Source organism: Antechinus flavipes, chromosome 1 (assembly GCF_016432865.1).
Source record: "Antechinus flavipes isolate AdamAnt ecotype Samford, QLD, Australia chromosome 1, AdamAnt_v2, whole genome shotgun sequence".
NCBI lineage: Eukaryota > Metazoa > Chordata > Mammalia > Dasyuromorphia > Dasyuridae > Antechinus > Antechinus flavipes.
In genome coordinates, this window is record NC_067398.1 from 98,849,993 (window position 1) to 98,874,642 (window position 24,650).

The following is a 24,650-nucleotide window of genomic DNA, read 5'->3' on the forward strand; positions in this document are numbered from 1 at the left end:
AACTGGCTTACAAAGAAGAGAAGCAGCAAGAAGATTTGGTTATAATTAGCATGGAATTTAGGCAAATCTACAAAATTTATTCTACTCTGAATTTCATGCAATTTATTCTTTAAAGTATATTCCAGAGACCCCATCATGCTTACCTTTCATATTTATTTCTTTTTGTTTGAGCCAGTTTTGTCTTTAATCAGTTGCTTTTGTTTACTTAGCATGAATAAGAGCTTGTATTTATTGTGATATGGAAAAATGGGTGAAATTACTAAAATAAATGCTTGACCATCTGGAATTTTAACGTCATGTTGGCATGTTAAGAATAGTTGTGAAATTATGACTGTATGCCATCAGATTTATTTGTATTTAGATATATGGTATAGGGAACAGAAGATAAGGATAAAACATTATTTTTAATCTTTTTTTTAAATTTGTTTTTATATTTGTGTATACTGAAATACTAACATTTGAGACCTTAACATTTCTTTTTCATTTCATTTCCTATTTTAGTTTAAAAGGATTGAATTATAAGTCTTAAGTATATAGTTAAAACCCTACGTTGTATCTGTCTTTGCTTACTCAATGCTTAGTGTAATATCTTTGTGGCACAGGCACACAGTGACTATTTACATTAATCAGGAGTGGCTGATTGATCTTGAGTTTCCATTACATATGGTGTGGCTGTGGCAGTGGGTTGCCTGGGTCTTGTGGGATAGGATGGAGAAGGGCAATGAGCTCTGCTTCTCAGCACTCAAGTAGGTCTGACCCATTTTCTTCTCTTTGCTAGATCATTCTGCCCCAAGAGGTCAATATATCAGTTTATCTTCCAGTCACTGATTTGGCTTTAAGGTTGTATCTCCATACTGGACTAGTGAGAGAACCATCAATTATTTTGTTCCTGGGTCTTCTCCCAACTGCCTGTCTAATTCTGAGATTGTGGTGGACTAATCACTGTCTGTTGTCCTCTCTTAGTCACTGGGAGCTTAGATAGGTTATTACTGACTTTATCAGAGATATGTTAGGAAAGAAGGCAGCGCAGTTTCTTGATGCTTTCACCCATTCCACACTACTCGTTATTTTAGCTCTAATGATGTTGGCATTGTCGTGCTGTACATAACACTCCTTACTATCTTCTAGAGAAAAGAGTCTAGTAATTTGTAGACATTACTGATGTTAATTGTACATATCATCAAGATTGTAAATTGTCAGACTTTCCAAACTCTCAGAGGTTCAGTATTGTTTCTCTTCTCAGCCTGACTGGGCTGAAATCATGAAAAGAAAATTTTCTTTTTTTTTTTTTTTTTTTTAATATGAGATATTTTTGGGAAGGGTAGAAAGTGAGTAAATGTGATAAAAATAAAATCATTTGCTCATTGTTATAAAATAACAGATATTATCATAAAATTAAAATTGGTACTTCCTATAACTTGCTCACAGTAGAAAACCTGTACTTGGGTTTTTGGATCTTGCCTGACAAAGTATATTTGTTGGTTGAAATCAATGTGTAAGGAGGGTCTAGCAGCAGCTGTGAGAGGTTTAGTCCTCTAGGGGGTGCACGTTCATCAAAAGTCCATTTTTGTATTTAAGCAGCCATCTATATAGTCAAGAAAAAAGGTGGGTGATTATAGGCCTGGAAGTGACTTATCTTTGTCACTGTAGTTGTTAGTATTAGCATGAATTTCCTCCTCTTTGCCTGTAGTAGGCAGAAAGAATAGGCTGATTATCTTTAATGCTTGTTTTTATTTATTAAAAAAAAATATCTGACTAAAATTTTCTTTTGTTATTACATGACTCAGTTTCTTTTTAATGTAATTAACACAGAGTTTTTGAGTCCTCTTTGAGTCCCAGAGTTTTATGAGGAAGATGGATAGGTTTGATTTCATTTTACTTTAAAAATTGTATCTTTAATCATCATGTATGAATATTCTTTTAGCTCAGAATTTAAATATTGACATTTGTTTTAGCTAAATTATATAAACAAACTTACATAAATGTATTTTTAAAAAGTTGCACAGAATAAATATTTGTTTTTCATTCAGAATTGAAATATTAAGCCTTTAATTTAGCTACACTATATTAATCTTTAGAATTGGCAAAAAGAACTAAAAGCAGGAAGTAAAAATTATTAATACTTTAATACTAAATATGTGCATTTATGAAGGAAATGCCAGAATTGGGATGCATGAAATCATAATTTTTATATTCTTAGTTAAATTTTATAAGATGTAGTTGTCATTTGTTGGAAGAAATGAAATGGGTTAACTCTTTCTACTATAGACAGTTATGGTTTTTAATATGTCATACTCCCTAACCTTATGAGGAAAAAAGTATAGTGTGAAATGTTCCTTTTTTAAAAAAAAATTAACTGAAATTTCTTTTACTATGGAATTTCTAAAATTCAAAGTTTTCTTTATTATATATTCAGCCATAAAATTAAAAACTGTTTTTCCACAACTACATCTATAGAGATATCTGATTAATAATCATTATAACTTCCATTAACTGTTGCTGAACTATTTTGATCATAAGGTTTCATCAAATAATAGTAAAGTGAAAAGTGTTCATAAGGAGAAATTAACTTGTAAAAGCCATTCCTATAATCATAGAAAGTAGAGATTGAAATAATCTACACATATACAAAAATTAATTTTAAAAACTCTTAGAGCCCTAGTAGTCTAATATTTCTAAAATAAAAGGATTATTAATAGAAAATTTAGAAGACTTCTAAAGGTAACTTCCTATTCTTAATTCAATGATCCTATGATATATGAACCTATGCCTATAGCTTTTAGCTTTCTATTATGGAAAATGTAGATGGAGTAGAGCAATGAACATTTATGAATTGGCTTAAAAATTTGCCATACTATTGCTATTAATTATGTTGGCTACTAGATTTACCATAGCCATAATTTAAGTGCTATTCTCTGAGTTAATTGCTCTTATTGATGTTGACACAGGATCATTGAAGTAATGAATCTAGCTCTCAGGTACCCACTGAGTCCCAGTATTTTAGTTAGGCTAAAATAGCCTTTTATGTTGTATTAGAATTTCTAAAACTAGTCAGTCAGCCAGCATTTATTAAGAACTTACTGTGTATCAGTCAAGTACTAGGAATACAAAGAAAGGCACAGTTGCCCTTACGTTAAAGGAGTTCACATTCTAATGGGTGGGGTGCATTTAGTTATTACATACATAAAATTTATATACAGAATAGATGGAAGGTATAGCTAGATTCTAGAGTATTTAGAGGGTAATAAAATGTAAAAAGAATGGAAAGGTATAAAGGGACTGGGCTGTTAAGCTCTCTAAAAGCCAAAAAAGGAGTTTATATTTGATTATGAAATTAATATATTGAGAGGCTTTGGAATTTATTGAGAGTAGAAGGCCTTGGTCAAATGGCTAGTTACACTTACACATTAGGAAGATTGCTCTAAAATCTAAGTGGAAATGGCATGGAGTCCAGAAATTTTTGAGGGAGACCAACTGGAATGGAATTGGAATAGTTAAGGCATGAGGTGATGAGGATTTGCACCATAGTAATGACAGTGTAAAAGGATACATATATAAGAGATTTTGTAAAGGTGTAATTGGCAGAACTTGGCCACAGATTAATGAGTAGGAATAAGGGAAATGGCTAAAAGTGAGGAGTCAAGGAAACACCTTAGGAAGGTTAGTGAAGGGAGGAAGGTTTGGTGGTGGCAGGGAGATAGTTCAGTTTTAGACATGGTTATTTTAAAATGGCTACAAAATATCCATTTTGAGATGTTCAAATATAGGTAGAGTTGTAAGACTGTCAGAGACTTACTATCAGAAGAGAGGTTAGGTCTGAATAGGTTGTATAAAGGATGAGAAGTGAAGAGATCACCTATCAAACAGAATATTCTAGAGGGAGAAGAGAAGAGAGCCTAGACCTGAGCCTTCGGGGATATCACCCTTAGAGGGCAAGGCCTGGTATGAAAATCAAGAAAAAGACAATGAGAAAAAACAGTCAGATAGGATAGGAGGCTGACGAGGAGAGAGCCTAGAGAGAAAGGAATATCACAGAGGGCAAGGCCTGGTATGAAAAATAAAGAAAAAGACGAGAAAAAACATTCAGATAGGATGGGAGGCTAACGAGGAGAGAGCCTAGAGAGAAAGGAATATCACAGAGAAGAGGGCATCTAATGCCATCAGAGACTACAGAGTTCAGAGTGATGAGGACTGAGGAAGAGGTCATTACATTTGTCAAGTCAGATTTGGCAAGAGAGAAACAAAGAACTGGAAGACCAGAGATGTTCAGGAGAATCAGTTTTATGTTGTGGAAAGAACATTGAACTTGGAGTTGGAACAGGATCCTTTCCATATCCCACCTCTCAGACTGCTATCTGTGTGGACTTGTATGACCACTCTCACAGGACTGTTAGGATAAAACATGATACCATATGTACATATAAAATGAGTTAAAAACCTAAAAGTACTAAAGTTCAATTATACAGTCTGTATCTCTGTCCTCTCATTTTATATTCATGGAAACTATGACCCATTGAGATTAAATGACATATCCCATTACATAGTGAGTAAGTCAGAATCAAGATTTAAACCCAGGAATTCTGACTCCTAATCTACCATTTTGCATATTTTTCTTTGTTGATTCTTATGTTTACATAAATGTATTTTTTCAAGTACATCCTATGAAGCCCCGCTAGGAAACTTTTATAACATAAACTAGGACTTGCAGTGATCAACTGGGATTGAGGGTCACATCTTTAATCCTATTTGCCACTGTAGACAATAAACATTAATTGAAGGCAATAGTCTAAAGTCTAGCAACTTTAAGGATAGGATTCAAGCTGAATAGAAATCATTGGTAGCATTATGGCAAAATTCGAGGTCTACTCTAATGTGCTCATTTTCTTTTTTTTTTTTTAAATCATTTTTGGTGATCTTAATTATCTTAACAAATAGTTTTAACACTATAATTTTATATCAATAAGTTAGCATTTTTATTTCAAGGAAAAATAGACAAGGCTAATTGTGATATACTTTTTGATCTATGTTTCAGAATATAAAGAAGTGTCAGTTGTTAGATGATTACCATATTTACAATGTAGGCATCTAAAGATTTGCATCAAGCTATTTTCTGTAAAGATTTAGAAAACTACAATATAATCTTAGGCTATTATAGCAAACATTATTTTTGTTTTTTATGTACATTTTATTTATTATTTTATGTACATGCTAAAAATTGTAAATGATAATTTAATGTTGGTAAGTGATTATTGAGTGCATCAGTTTACTATCTTTCTGTCTGACTTGTAGCTCTTAATACACACTTTCTTAGTCTACATAGGCATAAGTAGTATTACATATAGGTTGTGGTGTGTCTACTAAGTAACTTTAAGTCATAGCTATGGTGGTGTTCACTGAAAATATGTGAATGACCTCCCTCCATCCACATGCATCTTTTGTGGTAGAAAGTGCGATAGAAGTAAAACTTCTTCTGTCTTTGATTATCATCTATCTGTCATCTTATAATAGTGGTGAATGAAATACTTCTTTTTTACTATCCTTAAACCATGTTTCTTTGACCTACTTTCTATTCTTTTATTCAAGAACCAGAGTAAGTGGTCCTGTTGATTAATAAATTTCTAGAATGTATTATTAAGAATAGCTAACTTGTATACTTACTGTGGGCTAGGCTTTACAAAGCAAAATGCTTTACAATTATATCTCATTTAGTCCTAACAACAACTCTTGAAGGTGCTTTTATTAACCCCATTTTGCAAATGAGGAAACTGAGGCAAACACATTAAGGGACTTGCTTAGGGTGACATAGCCAGCTTGCGTCTGAGATCAGATTTCACCTCAGATTTTCCTGACTGTAGGCCCAGTATTCTAGTTACTGTACCACCAGGAAGCCCTTAAAGGAATGGTTAGGTAAACATCTAAAGAAGGAAGAGATATTACAAAGAGTCAATAGAGCTTCATTAAAAATGCCAGACCAGATTTTTTTCTTTTTTTTGATAAGGTTATTATATTAGTAAGTGAGTAGAATGCTCTAGAAAGAAATATAGGCTACATGATAGTTTAGTTATATTTAGGATTAGTTAAATAGCTGGACCCCAAAAAAGCCATTAATGATGTGATATCAGCTTGGAACAGAAAGTCTCCAGTGTACTATCCCATGGATTTGTATTTTGCTATGCTATTTAACATTTTTATGTCTTGGATGGCATGTTTTTATTTTCAGAGGAAATTATAGGTAACAAAATGGATGACAGAATTAGGACCTAAAAGGATCTTAACAGGAATAAACAAATCTAATAAGGTAAAAGTTAATAGGAATCGCTATAAATTAGTCTTGGATTAAAAAAAATTAAAAACTTCAGTTATAGGATAGAGGAAATACATGGCTAGTCATCAATTCATTTGAAGAGGAACTGCAAATTCAATATAAGTTAACCATGATATGGCAATCACAAAAGCTGATACAAAGTTTCATTAAGCAGAGATTAGTGTGCAGTAATAATCCTACTGTTCTCAGCCCTGTGTAGGCATTCTATTTAGCCTTAAGGGCAACATTTTGAGAAGGATATTGGTAAACTCCTTGAGATCATTCCTTATGAGGATCAGTTGAAGAAAGTAATGATAGTTAGCCTAGAGAAATACGATACAGGGGAGAGAGGTAGAATGGGAGGGTTGCTGTTTTAAAATATTTAAATAATTTTCATGTGGAAGAGGGATAAGACTTAATCTTCTTTGCACCAGAAGCAGTCTAGGCATGTGAAATAGAAGTGACAAAGAGGTAAATTTAGGCTTGATATTAGGAAAAACTTCCTAACAATGAGAACTATTGGAAAGTAGCATGGAACAATTCAGAAAATTGTGGGTTCTGTTCATTAGAGGTCTTTAAATAAAGATATTAACATATCTACTCCAGTGGATTCTTACTCAAATGTAGCTGGGCCTGGCCTTTTTAACTGAGATTCTGTAATTATGATTCTGTGACCATGTGTTTATATTTCTTTCTTGATTTGGAGTGAGTTGAAACATCACTGGATTTCAAGTTATTTGAACTTAAATAATATGAATTATTATGTTTGCAGATATAGACTATTAAGGTCTTTATAATAGAATATTTTATGCATTCTCTTACGTGGACTAAACAGTCTTTCACTGACAGCTGTGCCTCTTAATGAATTAGATACTAATCTACAATTTTAAAGTCTGTGACATTAGAGCATACAATCTGGAAGTGTGGAGAGACTTATCAACAGAACATTTGCCTCCAAGTGATTCTTTTTTGGCTATTGCAATTAAAAAAGTTCTCTATGCCATAGCTATGTTGCTCTTAATACTTTTTGAGGTATTAAGAACTAAAGAATACGCTTAGTAATCTTTGTTGCTAATAGGTTCAGCACGAATTTCTATCCAGCATGAAGGAGAATGGATCATAGAATCATACATTTAGAACTAGAGGGAAACTGATATGTCATCTAGTCTAAACCCCTTGTTTTATAAAGAAGGAAACTGAGACTTAGGAAGATTGATTTGTCCAAAGTCTTGTGAAGGTCAGTGACCAAGACAGGATTCCATAGCCATGTTCACTTATTATAGAGCTAGTTTATATTTACTAAATAACTCTTCATCTTTGATTTTGGATTGGATTTTTGGCACAGCAACATTGGAAAAATCACAATTTTTGTCTGCTGTATAGTTTAATTTGAGAACTTTTTCAAATTAATCTCAATTTTTTATATGTTAACATAGTAGAGCTTAATGCTTAAGATAAAATATTGCTTTAAAATTGCCAGCAAAAACTGTTATGATTCAACTACTGAACGTTAGTGCTACTTTTAGTGATTCTTTATATTACTTTTTAAAGTTTTTATCCCTTTTCTGTTCTTTTCAGGATCTCTTTTTAGTTAGACATGAATTGGCAATAATGAGACTAGCTGCTTTCATGGGAATAACTATGTTAGTTGGAATAACTGGACTCTTTTATACACAACTAATTGGCATCATCACTGTAAGTATGACAGATTTTTTTTCGACAAATTTTTTCCAAGTAAAATAACTGTGAACATTGATGAATAAAAAGCTTTATGTAACTTATATTTTAAAAATTGACTCTTTTCCTTATTCAATATAGATTTCATAAATTATATTTCTAAAATAGAGTTACTTGAAAAAATAAATTGGTGATAAAACATCTTAGTAAATAATAAAAGATTATTTATTCAGTTGTCTGATAACTTTTGATTATCATTGATAATTTATTTCACTTAAAATTGAACAATTTAAAGTATAAATAGTTGTTTATGGTTGAATTCAGAGTTATTAAGTTATTCTGATAATTTTTAAGTGTATAATTTCCTTTGTGATTTTTTTCCTGTATGTCAAGTTTTTATTTAATTTTGATTTTTTTCTGTATAGCATGTTTTTGAAAATGCTTTTCCCCTTCATTTATTCAGCAGTAATTTTAAAATCCTTCTATATGAAAACAATATGCTAGATATTAGAAGTGATCAAAGATGATTAAGATGCTGTTTTGACCCTCATAAAGCTTAGAGTAGAGAATGTAAGACACGTGAGCAAATACACAATGTCATATGACACTTGTACCACAGATTAGGAAATAAGGAGAAGCCGAGACAGATATAAAACCTCTCACGTTGATCACAGTTGCCTCTTGGACATTACAAATTCTGTGTCTCAGAGGCATCTCAAACTTAAAATATTTTCCCTCTAAAACCTCTCTAGACTTCTCTATTTCTTTCAAAGGTGTCGTCACTCTTTATTCTCCTAGGTTGGTGACCTTGGCTTTACTCTTATTCTCATGTACTCCACATATCCACTAAGTCATATATGGCACATATGAGAATTGCCATATATTACCATTTCTAATTATTTCTTGCTTCTAATCTGTTCTTTCCACTAACCCAGCTACCATCTTAGTTCTTACTTTCTTATTACCTTACTTAAATTATTGAAACATCTTCCTAAATGAACTATCTGTCTCTTAGGTGTCTCGCCATTCAAATCCATCTTATAGATCTCTGTCAAAATTTTTTCCTTAAACATTGATCTGTCTGTGTGACTTTTGCCTTAAGGAACTTCTTATTATTTTAAAAATAAAATAAACTTCTTTATTTAATTTTTAATTCCCTTTACATCCTGACCCCACTCTTATCTCTCTAGTCTCTTTAGATATCACTTTTTTTATTCAGTGATTCAGCCAAAATAGTCTTCTCTCTGTTTCTCACACGTGCTAGCATTGTCTATGTACTTTTTCAATGGCCATCCCATGTTCTCACAATATATTCCTTTCTTTTCTTCTCTTCTTTGTCCCTCTCCAACTTTAAGAAGCAGCACAGGTACTATATTCTTCAGAAAGTCCTTTCACAATTCCTGGTATCTGAAAAGTAGAAATAAGTGAACATATGATGTAACTAGAGTAGAACTGAGAAATTTCTAGATTTTACATTAGAAACCTCTGAGTAGCACTGTATAAATATTAGATGTAAAATTAGTAGAGAGGAAAAGATGAGTTGTTTTTAGATAGAAGAAATTGAAAGAATTATTACCCTGAGATTTGATTTAGCAGACTGACTTAAATAAAAATACTAAATTTTAGAATAAGGAGATGAAAAAAGTTTGAAGGGAAATCGAAATATATGTTGGAAATAAGTTGAATGAGCTATAATAGTAATTATTTTGTATCTCAGCCTCTAGATGTTTTACTTGGAGAGATAGTCTTAAAAGATTAGTAACTGTTGTTCACATCATGAGAATTTAAAATTCAAATTCCTCTTATGATTTATAGTATGTTTACTTTTTCAAATAGTAGAGTTGATGGGGAATAGTGGATAGAGTTCAAAGCTATGAGCCAAGGACACCCACTCTGACAGGTATTGTGTGACCCTTAGGCAAGGCATTTAACTATTCTGTGTCTCAGACAATTTCCTAGGACTTTTCTCCTAAATCTTCATGAATGGAATTCCCACACCAAGAATTCCCGGACAAAAACCAAAAATTCTTCAGGTACTCTTGTATTTTTAAGTAGCTAAGCATTAGATTACCTCATATGCTTAAGTGTTGAACAATAATAAAAATAAGCATTCCCTTCAGAATTAAGAGATGTGGTTTCAAGTTCCAGCTTTGATACTAGGTGTGTAACTATGTTCAAGTCATTTAATCTTAAGTTTCGGTTTATTTAACATTAAAATATGAATTATGTTACTTCAATTACCATCTTTCCAGATTGTTATGACCCATTTGCTCTCTTACCAAATAAATAAATGAGTGAAGCAATGAATATATAATAGCCATTCTTCAAAGTCAATTTCTTACTTTCTGTGAATTTTCATTATAAATAACTATTTGATGCAAATCAGAGATTATTCTCTTGATAAAAAAGCAAGAGAATACTCTTTCTCTATGGTTAATGGAAGATAACAGGGTAATCATTTTGGCAGTGATCCTTTGATGTCATTATATGACCCAGCAAAAACAGATTATCTGTGACCCAGACAAAATAATTAAAAATTACTCAAACTTTAAAATAACAGATTTACTAATCTCCTTTTCAAAGTTAAAAAAGATCTGTCTCTACATAATGCTGCCAGATGTTTCATTTTATCTGTGTAGACTAATCTGAACCCCAGTTTTAAAGGATTACCTCTGATTATTTTAATGTTTAAATATTAAGTAAGATTCAGGTTCCATACATTCTTATTAAAGCTTAGTAATAATTTTTTTACACATTTTCAGAGTAGTCTGAAAATCACAGTATTATGTCCTACAAATGTATTCTTAGTCTTGTGTATTGGTAATTATTTCCACGTTGCAATAGCAAAAAATAGCAGTTTTTTTCTATTTAATTTTGCATTTTTCTAGACTTTGTATCATAGATCTAAAGCTGTGACAATTTGCTTATTCTGTTTAACTATTATTTACTACTTCTGATAATGTTTAATGGCCGTTTACCTTTGTAAGTGGAACCCAACAATGATGTTCACAAAATGATTAATGCTGTTGAGCTTTTAAAAAAATTAAATCCCATTCTATATACTGTACTGTCATCATGTATCAATACTATTGAATGTCATTCTTGAAAATGTAGGATGGATTTAATGGCTATTTTCTCATTTGCTGAGGTAGGCAAGGAACAGTCTTAACAGCTTGAGGGGTTTGGTAGTCAGTGGTAGAGCAGCCTGATGATAACCTATCTAGCTTTTGATAGCTAACTTTGTTTTCTTAGTTTTCAGGGCAAAGTGAAGTAGATGTAGTGTGCTGTTGATTCTGTCTTTTTGCTACTTAATACTTTTTGAAGTGATTAAAAAACATAATAAAGTATTTAGTGGCTATTTTGTCAAAACCTAAATTTTCAGAGATAGATAAATTTTTGGCATTTTAATTTCATCTCATTTGGACAGGCTCTCTTTGGGATTATTAAAGATGGTTTTATTTCTTAATTCACTTCAGAAGGGAATTATCAATTTCTCTTAAGTGAAATAGTAGTTAATACCTAAAGAACTCAGTAAATCTTTTCTTAAGAAAATATTAAAGATATTATCTTTTCACAAATGATTCAACATTGGCTTTGACTTTTCATAAGTGGGCTACGTGGCTTTTCATACATCTGTACCACATATGCATATTATAAATCTTCCATAATTAAATTTGCCCACCTATGCCATAGAATTAAGGGGGTAAACTAGCAACATCCATTCGGAATATTCTTTATAAATTATGTTGGGGATGTTGAATCCCATATTAGCCATGCAAACATGAAAAGTATGTTTAATTATGTTAAACATAGTTTACCTGTGCTATTGTGAAGCAGTTATATACAGTTCTTTCATCTAAAACTTTAAAAATATGTTACTAATAGATTGTATTTTCATCAACTATGTTTTCCTTCTACATAAAGAAATTTTAATGATTCCCCAAAACAGATGAAGTAGGGCTTTTAATTTTTTAATGTTTTTTCTGTTAAATTTTATTACCTTGCCCCATGAAAAATGTAATGGTAAATATTTGCATTTTGAAGTTATTTTAAAATGTGTGTAGTGTATTTGTAGATAAATTATAGCATAAAAACTTCATCACATTTTTATGCTATCACCAAAAGTCAGTAAAGGTTGAAATTTTAAAAATCTGTTTTAAAATATTTATATACATATATATCATATCTAATCTAATCTATTATAATTATTAAGAAAATGTTTCTGATTATATGATAACTTCATGTGCTAAGAAAATGTTTCTGATTATATGATAACTAACATTTAGCACTTTAAAATTTGCATAACACTACACATATGATACCTTATTTGAATCTCACAACAACCTCATGAAGCAAGTATTTCCATTTTGCTTATCAGCAAATTGAGGCTCAGAGAGATTAAAGTTACATGGTTTTGAATTTGAACCCAGATCTTCTTTATTCTATGTCTAGAACTTTATTCATTGCACTATGTAGCTACCCAATTAGCAAATAACTAGAAGAATAATCAAATTCATTCATTTCATTTTAGTTTTAAAGATTTCTTGTAATGGTTTTTTTTTTTAAAAAAAAAAACTTAATGAATTGGATAAAAGCTTTTCCATAAGAAAGCAAAAAAAGTTTTCCTTTTATAATTTTTTTCAAATACTGTTTTTTAAAAAAAATATTGAATGTTAAATATTCATTTGCGAGTGGAATGACTTTATTCTTACCGGTCATTACAGACTTGTTTTCGGAAAGGTTCACATATTTCTACTGTGTGATATAGAGGAAACTGTGCTAGATTTGGAGTCTCAGAACTCAAGTTAAATCCCAAATATCCCACTTAGTACTAATCTTTGCTGAACAAACAATCAAGTTTTTATACCTCAGTTTCCTCATCTGTAAGATGAATAGATTGGATTATACAGTATGGAAGTCCTTCCAACTCTTATTCTGTGTTGCTATGGTTCTCATCAATTAATAAACAAATATTTATTTACTAAGTATCTACTTTCAGACAGACAGATATTTCATTATTAGTTATATGACTTTGAGGAGGCATTATCAATTCTGTGCCATGAAAGCATACTTAGCCTTTTTGCTGTAAAAAACCAAACCAAAACAAAACAAAAAAAACTTCCTGTTTACCACAAGAACATTTTTAATCAAAGGTAGAGATGGGTTGTAGTTTTTTTTTTCTTTTAAAAAAATTCTGAAAATAATATAATGTTAAATCTCCATCCTAAACTTTATTTATCATTATTTTAACATCATCCTCTCCAGATCCCATTTTTTAAGACAAAATGTCAGATCAGAATCAGAAGAAAAGTACACAAGAAAGAAATTCATCATGGACAAAAGAAATAAAGCCAATATTATATATTTGGTGTTTTCATGTTTAATTTCTGGAGGAAAAAAATTTTTTTAAAAAAAGAAACCTTTTAATGGGCATTACTGTATTTTTGTCTTTTTTTCATGTTTCCCTGCACTTTGCATAGTATCTGGCACTTAGTAAGTGATATGTATTAAAATGATTAGGTACCTACAAAATTCCAGGTGTTAGTTTAAGACACTGAGAAAACAAAGAGAAAATGAAACAATATTTATCCTCAAAGAAATTTAAAATGATAATGAAGAAGAGGAGTAGAATTAGGAAAGTTCTACTATAAGAAATGACACCTTAACTTAGCAATAGAGGAGTTAGGGTTTTTAAGAGGTAAAAGAGAGTAAGGGAAGTATTTCAGGAATAAAGGACAACCTACATATGCCAAGACATGGAAACAGGCAGGTGAATATTGTATACAGTGACCAGTAAGAGGACCAACCTGGCCAGAACATGGAAAATATGAGAGATAATTTTAAAAATTTAAACTATTATTTTTAGTAGGTTTTTATTCAAAATACATGCAAAGATAGTTTTCAGCATTGACTTTTGCAAAACCTTGTGTTCTAAATTTTTCTCTCTTGTTGCTTTCTCCCTTCTTTAGATAGCAAGTAATCCAATATAGGTTAAACATGTGCAGTTCTTCTAAACATATTTCCACATTTATCATGCTGTACAAGAAAAATCTGATCAGAAGAGGGGGAAATGAAAAAAAAAAAAACAAAGCAAGCAAACAATAACAACAAAAAAGGTGGAAAATGCTATGTTGTGATCCATATTCAGTCCCCTAACCCTCTCTCTGAATGCAGATGGCTCTCTCCATCACAAGACTATTGGAATTGGCCTTGAATCAGTGCATTGTTGAAAAGAACCATGTCCATCACATTTGATCATCATATAATCTTGTTGCTATATACAATGTTCTCTTGGTTCTACTCAATTCATTTAACATCAATTCATATAACTCTCTCCAGGCCTTTCTGAAATCAACTTGCTGATCACTTCTTAAAGAACAAGAATATTCCATAATATGCATATGCCATAACTTATTCAGCCATTCTCCAGCTGATGAGCGTCCTCTCAGTTTCAGTTCCTTGACATTACAAAAAGGGCTGCTACAAACATTTTTGCACATATGGGTTCTTTACTCTTTGTTAATGATCTCTTTGAGATAAAGACTCTGTAGAGACACTCTGGATCAAGCATGCACAGTTTTATAGCCTTTTGAGCATAGTTCCAAATTGCCCTCCAGAATGGTTGGATTAGTTCACATCACCATCACCAATGTATTAGTTAGTGTCCCAGTTTTCCCATATTCCCTCCAACATTGATCATTATCTTCTCTTGTCAAACTAGCCAGAATGAGAGGTGTGAAGTGGTACCTCAGAGTTGTCTTAATTTGTATTTCTCTAATCGGTAGTGATTTAGAGCATTTTTTTCATATAACTAGAAATGGATTTAATATCTTCATCTGAAAACTGTTTATATCCTTTCACCATTTATCAAATGGAGAATAATTTGTATTCTTATAAATTTGAGTCAGTTCTCTATATATTTTAGAAATGAGGGCTGTATAAGAAACCTTAGATATAAAAATTTTTCCCTCAGTTTTCTGCTTTCCCTACTAATCTTGTCGGCATAAGTTTTATTTGTACAAAAACCTTTTAAAATTAAAATAATCAAAATTATCCATTCATAGTGTACTCTAGTTCTTTGGACATAAATTCCTTCCTTTTCCATAGATCTGAAAGGTATACTGTCATTTGTTTTTCTAATTTGTTTATAGTTGTCACTTTTTATGTCAAAATGATGAACTCATTTGACCTTATCTTGGCATAGGGTATTAGGTGTGGGTCACTGCTTAGTTTCTGCCATACTATTTTCCAGTTTTCCCAGCAATTTTTGTCAGATAGTGAATTTTTATCCCAGAAACTGGAGTCTGGGTTTATTAAGTCCTATTTAAATAGGGGGCCAGTTCAGTGTCCCTCAGACTGTTGGAGGGCTGGACTATAGTAAAAATAAAAACTTTGTTTTGTGGGCCTTTAAATAAAGAAACTTCATAGTCCTGGGTGAGGGGGATAATCGTCCTCAGCTGCCACATCGAGCCCGCGGGCCGTACTTTGAGGACCCCTGTACCTAGATTATTATAGTCATTGACTATTGTGTCTTATGAATCTAACTGATTCCACTGATCAACTACTCTTATTTCTTAACCAGTACCAAATCGTTTTGATGACCACTGCTTTAGAATATAGTTTTAGATCTGCCACAGGTAGGCTACTTTTGCTTGTATTTTTTTTTTCATTAATTTCCTTGAAATTCTTGACCTTTTGTTCTTCCAGATGAATATTAGCAAGTTATTATTGCAATATGATAAATAGCTTGTAGATGAAGAAAGGCAGTATATGATACTCCAAACATGATATTAGGGGACAGTTTTTGTCCTCTCTTTATACTGTGAGCTCTAACTTTGAAGGTTTATATTTTCTTATTTTGTTTCAAAAATACTTCCTCATTCTCAGTCAGTGGACATTAAGTGCTAGCTCTATGATAGGCATTGTGCTAGTAAGTACTAGGGGTACAAAAAGAGGCAGAAGACAGTTCCTGCTAGCAAGATATTCATGGGGGAGACAGCAAGCATACAAATACATATACATATGGGATAAACAGCAAATGAAAAAGAGTAGGAACTAGAATTAAGAGCTTTTCGTAAAAGATAAGATTTTAGTTGAGACCTACAAGAAGCCTGGGAAGTCATTAGGCAAATTTAGGAGGTAGTACATTTCAGGCACATGAAGTAGCCAGAGAAAATACCTAAAACTAAGAAATGGAGTGTTTTGTTCGTGTAACAGCCAGGAAAGAGGCCAATATCCTGCATCAAAGAATACATGGTTGAAAGTAAGGTATAAGAAGGTAGAAGGAGACTAGTTGACAAATGAAAAGATGAAATCAGCACGCCTTGGCAAGAGTTTGGATCTGCTTGAAGGAAATAGGAGATAATGAGAAATTGAGAATAACACTTAGTAAACGCAAGGAACTGGAGGATAGTATCACCTTTTATTATAATGGAAGGCGGGCTTAGGGAGAATATTTAGGGGAAAAGATAATGAATCTGATTTTGGACATTTTGAGTTTAAAATGTCTACTTGACATTCAGTTTGAGATGTCTGGAAGATCATTGGAGATGTGAGATGGGAAAGCAGCAGAGAGATTAGGGAAGTATGGAAACATCTGAAAATCATCACCAGAGATAGTAAGTAAAATCCAGGGAAGTTGATGAGATCACCAATGAAATAATTTAGAGAAAAGATTCATTTATTCATTGTAGATTTAGAATTAGTGAGTATAGTAGGGTTTGTGTTCAGTTTTTCACAGGCATAAGTAAGCTTTGTAATTTAGAGTTTATCCTTCAGGGAAAAAGATGAATTTCAGTGAAAATGCATTACATTTCTACAATTATAAGATCACATATAAAATAAAATAAAAGTATAAATACTGTAATAACATATTGCACAATAGAAATAATATGTAAATATATTTTATTCATTAACTATTAAATCTTGGCTCTTGATGTTCAGTTTCTTATCTACCATGTATAGTAGTTATTTAGTTAAATTAAAAATATATCACAGAAATTATTTTTAAAATCAGAAACTAAGAATCTAAAGAGATCTAAAACAAATTCATTGCTTGTATGGTCCAAACCATACTTGACCAAGAATTTCTTCTGCATTATCCCTGAAAGTAATTGTCCAGCTTCTGCTTAAAGTTTTCTACTGTTTAGGAACTCAACTGCTTGTCAAAAAAACTCATTCTATTTTTAACCAGCTTTAATTGTTGTTAATAGTTTTAATCAGCTCCCAAATTGATACCTGTAAAGGGCATATCTGACTATATATATGGCCACCCTTGCTCAATTACTTTCTATCACCTAGAGAGTAAAATACAAACTACTCAATGTGAGATTTAAAGCTCTTTACATTCTAGCTCTATTCTTTTTAGATAGATTTATATTTCTTCTCCTAAAGCACTATTGATTGTATTTCAGCAAATCTGTTTTCTTGCTGTCCCCATATCTAGAATATCATTTTAAGTAAAACTCCATTTATTTCTATGTTCTGTAGTGTTTTTAAGAGTAATGGATGTTGTAATTTGTCAAGTGCTATATCTATTGATAGAATCATATGATTTCTGGTATTGATAAAGTCAATTTATTTAAGATTTTTGCATCACATATTATTCTGTATAGGAGAATAAATTAGGCTCTTTTTGTAATTAAATAATAATATTAGGGTGTAAGCTCACTTAGTTTCCAGTTTCTGGCCACTACAAAGAGGGCTGCTACAAACATTCGTGCACATACAGGTCCTTTTCCATTCTTTAGTATCTCTTTGGGGTATAAGCCCAATAGTAACACTGCTGGATCAAAGGATATGCACAGTTTGATAACTTTTTGAGCATAGTTCCAAATTGCTCTCCAGAATGGTTGTATGTATTCACAATTCCACCAACATGTATTAGTGTCCCTGTTTTCCTACATCCCCTCCAACATACCGTATTATCTTTCCCTGTCATTCTAGCCAATCTGATGGGTGTATAATGGTATCTCAGAGTCGTCTTAATTTGCATTTCTCTGATTAATAATGACTTGGAGCATCTTTTCATATGACTAGAAATAGTTTTAATTTCTTCGTCTGAGAATTGTCTTGTTCATATCCTTTGACCATTTATCAATTGGAGAATGGCTTGATTTCTTATAAATGATCAATTCTCTATATATTTTGGAAATGAGTCCTTTATCAGAACCTTTGCCTGTAAAAATGTTTTCCCAGTTTATTGTTTCCCTTCTAATCTTGTCTGCATTAATTTTGTTTGTACAAAAAGTTTTCAGTTTGATATAATCAAAATTTTCTATTTTGTGATCACTAATAATCTCTAGTTCTTCTTTGGTTATAAATTCCTTCCTCTTCCACAGGTCTGAGAAGCAAACTATCCTATGTTCCTCTAATTTATTTATGATCTCATTCTTTATGTTTAGGTCATGAACCCATTTTGACCTTCTCTTGGTGTATGATGTTAACTGTGGGTCGATGCCTAATTTCTGCCATACTAGTTTCCAGCTTGCTGAATTTCTAAGGGTATTTAGGGATTTATATTTGTAGTTCTAAGATTTTCTATCTATTCATACATAAAGGACAGTGAGCTCTTTCTTGCCTTATACTTTTAGCTACTTGATTGTATCATTTTAGGTGACCAACAGAAGCTAAATTTTTTGCACTCAATGAAAGCTTGCGAAATTTTGTTATGTGACATGTATTGACCAGTAAATCTGGACTCCTTAATTGTATTATTATAAGTTCTTGTAGCAATAATTCAATCCTAAATTTCTTTCTTAAATTCTTCCATTTTTATAAACAAATCTGCATGACTTAGAAATTTATTCAGTCCTTTTTTTGTGGACATATTAAGTTCATGTGGATGTTTCTCATGAAGTGCCTTTTTATTATTTTCTTGAAATTTAATTGTTTTATGTGCCATTCAGAAAGAAACTATATTTTTTCCCTTCTCTTGGGGAGAGAAGTTTTTTTAATAGCTGCTTTAGAATGATGATCCCTGAATTTTGTTAATTATTATCTATTTTATCAAACTAAAAGTATATTTGGATTAAAAGTAGTATCATGTATTTATTGTTCTAAATGTGTTCTTCCCATGGAGCTTTGTCTTCAGGATGCCTATACTTGAGACATCAAGTCTTGTCTGGAGAAGACTAGGGTGTTTTCTAATGTCACTTTCATCTATTGATTTAATTTGGTTCCTAGCTTTAAATTCAAAGCCTTTAGATTCTGTTCTTCTTTGGTGAACATTCAGAATTTTATACTTAATTGACGTCAAATAACGTTTTGTAGTTGTTAGTTTTGTAGTTGATGTTACGTATGTATTTCATATGACTAATGTTTTATTATTGTTTCTTTTTTGATTTAAAGGCTATTATGCTTCTGTTTGGAAATAATGATAATGAATTTAAATATATCAGAACCATAGCATATTTATAATGTCTTCCTGACAAAAAATATCACATTTTGTCAATTGTTGACATTTTTGAGTTGGTGATATGTTTTCAATGGAAGAGTTTTCTATATGAATATTAAATGTTATAATGTTTTTACTGGTTGGACCTGTTTTGTGTATTTTCATTTTGATACTAAATACTCAACTAAGTCAAAGGCTTGTTATAAAAAAGATAGTTAATAATGTAATAATAAAGATAATCCTTATATTATGTTATGGCACTTTTGACTCTAAATATCTTATCATTAAATCAATAGATGAATTGTTTTTTACTGCCCAGGAACTTTAGGGCATGACTTTTTTTGTTCCTAACCAGTAATTATTTTCTTATAAGAGTTTGCTGATTTTTTGAAGATAGTCTGTAAATACTTTGTGTTAAATACGTAAAAAAGTTATTGTCCCACATTTGGAGGGGTCGCTTTTGGTAATAAATATGGGATATGCCCTTTCTTGAGAAAGATGGGATCTGACTTGTTATAGAGAAGAATCGGGAAAGTGCTTTGCTATTGTGCCACTCTGAACAATTTGAGCCAGTTATTTTGGATCTTATCTGGCCTTGCCATTTTGCTGGGGGATTTTGAGTAGCTAAAGTTTGTCACTTCACTAAATATAACTTTTTTGTTGTTTAATATATTAATATTATGCATATTTTGTTTCTCATTTGATCTAACTTGCATTTTCTTTGTATTGGATTTCTTGTGATTCTATATGGGATAAGAATTTTCTACATTCTCCTTCAGAATCGATTTCTTACCTCTGATTACTTTTCAAATCTCTACTTTTTTTGATTGATGAAGAATTGTTTGCTGTGTTCCTTTGATTCCTATGTAGCCATAATATTGTGTTCTCTCGCTTTCAAATATTGATTAAAATAATGGAGAATTTGATATCTTTCTGCTTATCTTCGTCAACACTCAAATCTTTTTTATTATGGTCGAGTTTGATGTCTTTCTTGGTAGTATTCCTGGGTAGCTTTACCAAATTTGTTCTTATGATTTATACTGCTGCAACTGGAACATCTACCATTATATATAAGTCCTAAGATTACTCTCATTACCTTCCCTTCACCCTTTTTTGGGTCAAATACTGAGAGAAAAGGCATTCATGATGATTATCACAAATAACAGCTTTGTAAAAATTACTCTGTTGTGGGGGCAGCTAGGTGGCACAGTGGATAGAGCACCAGCCCTGAAGTCTGGAGGAGCTAATCCAAATCTGGTCTCAGACACTTAACACTGCCTAGCTGCATGACTTTAGGCAAGTCACTTAATCCCAATTTCCTGGGGGGAGATGGGGAAGGGAGAATTACTCTGTTTTGGTGTAATAATAGGTTTGCTTATTGGATTCATTCTGTCAAGCTCAAAAAAAGGCTTTTCACAATTCCAGTGTAAGCATGCTCATCTTCTTTCCAAAATCATTTGAGATATTGGTGCTGTTTTCATCATCTATTTCTTTATTAAGTATATTTTATCCATAAAGATTTTCAGCAGATCTCGGATCTGCTTTTTCATCTTCAGATTTTAGTAGAAACATCTTTTCCATCTCTTGTTTTATACAGTTTTCCTAATTTGTCTTGGGATAAAGTCTTGTTTCTTTCTTTTTAAAAATGATTTGGTATTTCAGGAGGGGCCCTAACTGACTCACTTATGTACTTCACCTCCTCACCAGCTGCCTTATTCCTTTATGAAGCACCATTCCTTTCCTCAACCCCCACCCTCTATTTTCAGTTTTCTTTTATGTCCTATTTTCCCATGTTTGAATAAAAACCCTTGGATAGCAAGAACTATCTTGGTTGCTTTTATTTGTATGCCCAGCATTGAGCCTAATTCTTAGCCCATAGTGATCACTTAAGTACTACATTGTTGTATGACTTAGAACTGAGAGTACTAGGGCCCAAAACAAAATAGCATAAATGTCTGATGTAATTGGTGAAATCTGTTCCTCATCCTCTCATATCTTCATATCAGTTCATATATACTTGTGATCTGCCTTGATTTATTAGTTAGAACCATCTGCACTGAAACCTTTTCAACAACTATTTCTGATTTATCCCAGTGTATCTAGCCTAGTAACATAAAGGAACACTATTTGCTTCACTGGTCTCTTTCCCAAAGTTACTTTAAGACAGTGATTTTGAGTAGGGGCAGCCTGCTGTCCTGACCCATTTGTCTATTTATTAGATTATTAGATTAGATTGATAGGATCAAATATGTCATACCAGTCAAAATACTAATCCAATTGGTTGTATTGTCAGAGCTTAATCGGCCAATATTTCAGGGTCCTTCCTACGTACAGATATTGTTGCAGGCTCGTTCTAGACAGAATTCCCCATTGCACATCATTCTGATTGTCATTCCCTTACTTTCCCATTGCCTCCCACCTAACTCACAGCATAGGCTTTGAAGGGGTTGTTGTTATCATCATGATTTTTTGTGTTACCCTTAACTGAACTCTGATTGATGAAAATTTTGGTGAGCCAAAAGAAGCCAAAGAAAAGCCACTCTACTTAGTGATCCATAGGTTAAATTAATAGTTTTGTAATAACCAAGAATTGATATAAAACAATCAATGGAACAAGCTCTCAGTTTCCAGGAAAATAAACTAAGGACCACATTTGTAAAGACCAGCAACAGGAAGCCTCATTGATTATTTATACTGCCTCACACAAGCAGGCAGCTGCAACCTTTGTTTAGCACATATGATCCTTTGCATGCCATAAGCCAAATACAGGTCTGAGAGCTGTTGTATACCTTCCTATCAGGAATAGCAGCATTACTCTTTTATATCATCAGTCTATCTCTCTATAATAGTTCTTCTTAACCTATTTGAACTTCCCCCTCCTGTAGTTCAATTTAAAATTTATTTAATGTATTAAGTGCTTATGTAGTGTTCTAGGCTCTGCCAAAAACAAAATATCCCATACCTTCAAGGAACTTTACCAGGGAGGGAAGTAAATACAACATAAATACTAAGTAATTTGGAAAAAGAAGAAGAAATAAGAGAGAGCCACTATAGTTTTAGAGCTAACATTTGAAGAGAAACCTCTGAAGCACTTAGACTTCCAAAAAATTCCAGGAAGAGAGCAAGCATTATGAGTTTGGAGACCTGGACGGATCTTGCTCTATATAAATATGATAATTTGGCTGGAAGGTAGAATATGTAAAAAAGATACTTCTCTTGGCCCCAATACCTCCTTTAAGATACTGTCCTATACATCTTCTTACCTAGAAGATTCTTCACTGCTTAACTTCCTAACTTTGTTCTTTTCTTTTCTCAGTCCTTTGAAGTGGAAGAAGTGGAAATTATATATATAAATATACTCTTTCAGAAATCATCTTGTCATTTGAAAACAGCTCTCCTGGTATATAGAGTTAGTTAACTATGGAAGGAACTTGAATGACTTGGGTTTGAGTAGCTTCTTGGCCTTGGGCAAAATGCTTCATCTTTCTTCATTTTAATTACTTAAATCTGTAAAAGGTCAAAAACTTTATTTAAAAAAGTTAAAATTTAACATTCTTGGTTTCATTCTGAGTTCAAATCTTGGTTTAATTTAACTCACTTGGCTATAGATAAATATGTTGCTCATTGAATGTGACATTTAGTCTCCCATCCTTATAACTTTGCATAGACTGACTACACCTCCATGCCTGGAATACCTTCTTTTCTCACCTACATATTTTAGAACTGCTAATTACCTTTATTGCCCAACTTCAGTACCATATTTTATCAAGAATCATTCTTGATTCTAGTTGTTACTAGAATTGTTAGTAGTTACTTCAAATTACTTTGTATTTGCTTATCTAGGTTAAGTGCTGTATTGCCCTCCTCCCCCAATAGAATTTAAGCTCCATAAGAACAGAGTTTGTTTCGTTGTTTCTTTGTTATAACAAGTATCTAGTTTGTACCTGGTATATAGCAGCCACTCCATACATATTTATTGAATTGAGTTGCGCTTCTCTGATCTGTAAAATGGAGATAATAAGCTTTTATAACCTATCTTGTAATAGGTAATGCTTTGAGTAGTAAGCTTTTGTAAATTAATATGCTGTAAAACTTTTTAAACTCCAAATTTCCAAATCTGATTTGTATTTCTTAGTCCTTATCCTTTTGTTCAGTATTTAACATTTTTGACAATTGTCTTTTTATAGTCTATCTTCTTTTACTTCACAAACATACCATCCTTCTGATTCTTCTCCAGTCTGTCTAACCATTTCTCCTTTATCTCCCTCATTGACTCTTCTTATCCTTTAATTTTAGACATTCCCCCCAAATTTTTTCCTGTCCCTCATTTCTTCTCTAAATTCTCTGCTTTAAATATTTCATCCACTCTTAGAGTTTCATTTCTCAATTGATTGATTAGTTAACTCCTAAGACTACTCTTAACCTTACTCCTTAATCTATATACATACATTTGGAACTGCCTTCTTTATTTCATTAACCTTAGCCTGTTTCCAAAGAACTGATTATCTTCTCCCCTAGAGTAACTTTTCTTCTTGATTTTCGTATTTACATGAATGAGTCACATGTTCTTTTAGTCATTTTATGGTCATTATTAACTTCTTCTCTTTCCTTTTCATATCTTAGTCAACCATTAAGTCTTACTTAATATGTCACCTAATGTCTCTTACCTGTTCTCTGCTTTTCCTTGATTATAGCTGAATGGAAAATAATGCCATACTCTCTTAGTTAACTATGCCTATGGGAACCTTAGCTATTTTTATTACCAGGCTACAACTATGATGTTCAGCTGTTGACATAATTGTGTACAAGTACAATAAAATCTAAGTTATATGGAACCTTTAAGGAGTAATGTTCTGTAGAGTTCAGTTTCCCAGATAACCAATGGTGTCCTTTTAAGCAATAGATTTTTTTTTTCTGTTTTGGATGAAAACCTTTATTAAAAATCATATATTTGTCTGCCTTTTAATTAGATATTTCCATAAACACTAAAGTAATCATTATGAATATTTTATGTTACTCTATTAGACTGTGATCTCCTTGAGAGTAAGGACTCTTTTGCCTTTTTTTTGTATCTTAGTACAGTACCTTGCACATAATAGCCAATAAATGTTTATTGATTAACTTACTGACATTGTTTATTGATCTACTTTTTTATAGTCTTCAGATACCTTTACAGCTTATTTAGGTAGATAGAGGAACTATTTTCTTCATCTTTTATTCAGCCATCAAAGTGATTTTCCTAAAGGATAGGTTCAACTATTTTACTTCCCTACT

At 32.1% G+C, this 24,650-nt stretch overlaps 1 protein-coding gene across 1 annotated transcript in view; it reads left to right on the plus strand.

The window, feature by feature from the left end:
* Positions 1–24,650, plus strand: part of ZDHHC21 (zinc finger DHHC-type palmitoyltransferase 21) — a 66,179-nt gene that overhangs the window by 36,701 nt on the left and 4,828 nt on the right. The window contains exon 9 of the mRNA XM_051987296.1: positions 7,883–7,999. Within this exon, the coding sequence (XP_051843256.1) occupies positions 7,883–7,999 (117 nt within the window). The remainder of the gene's footprint in view (positions 1–7,882; positions 8,000–24,650) is intronic.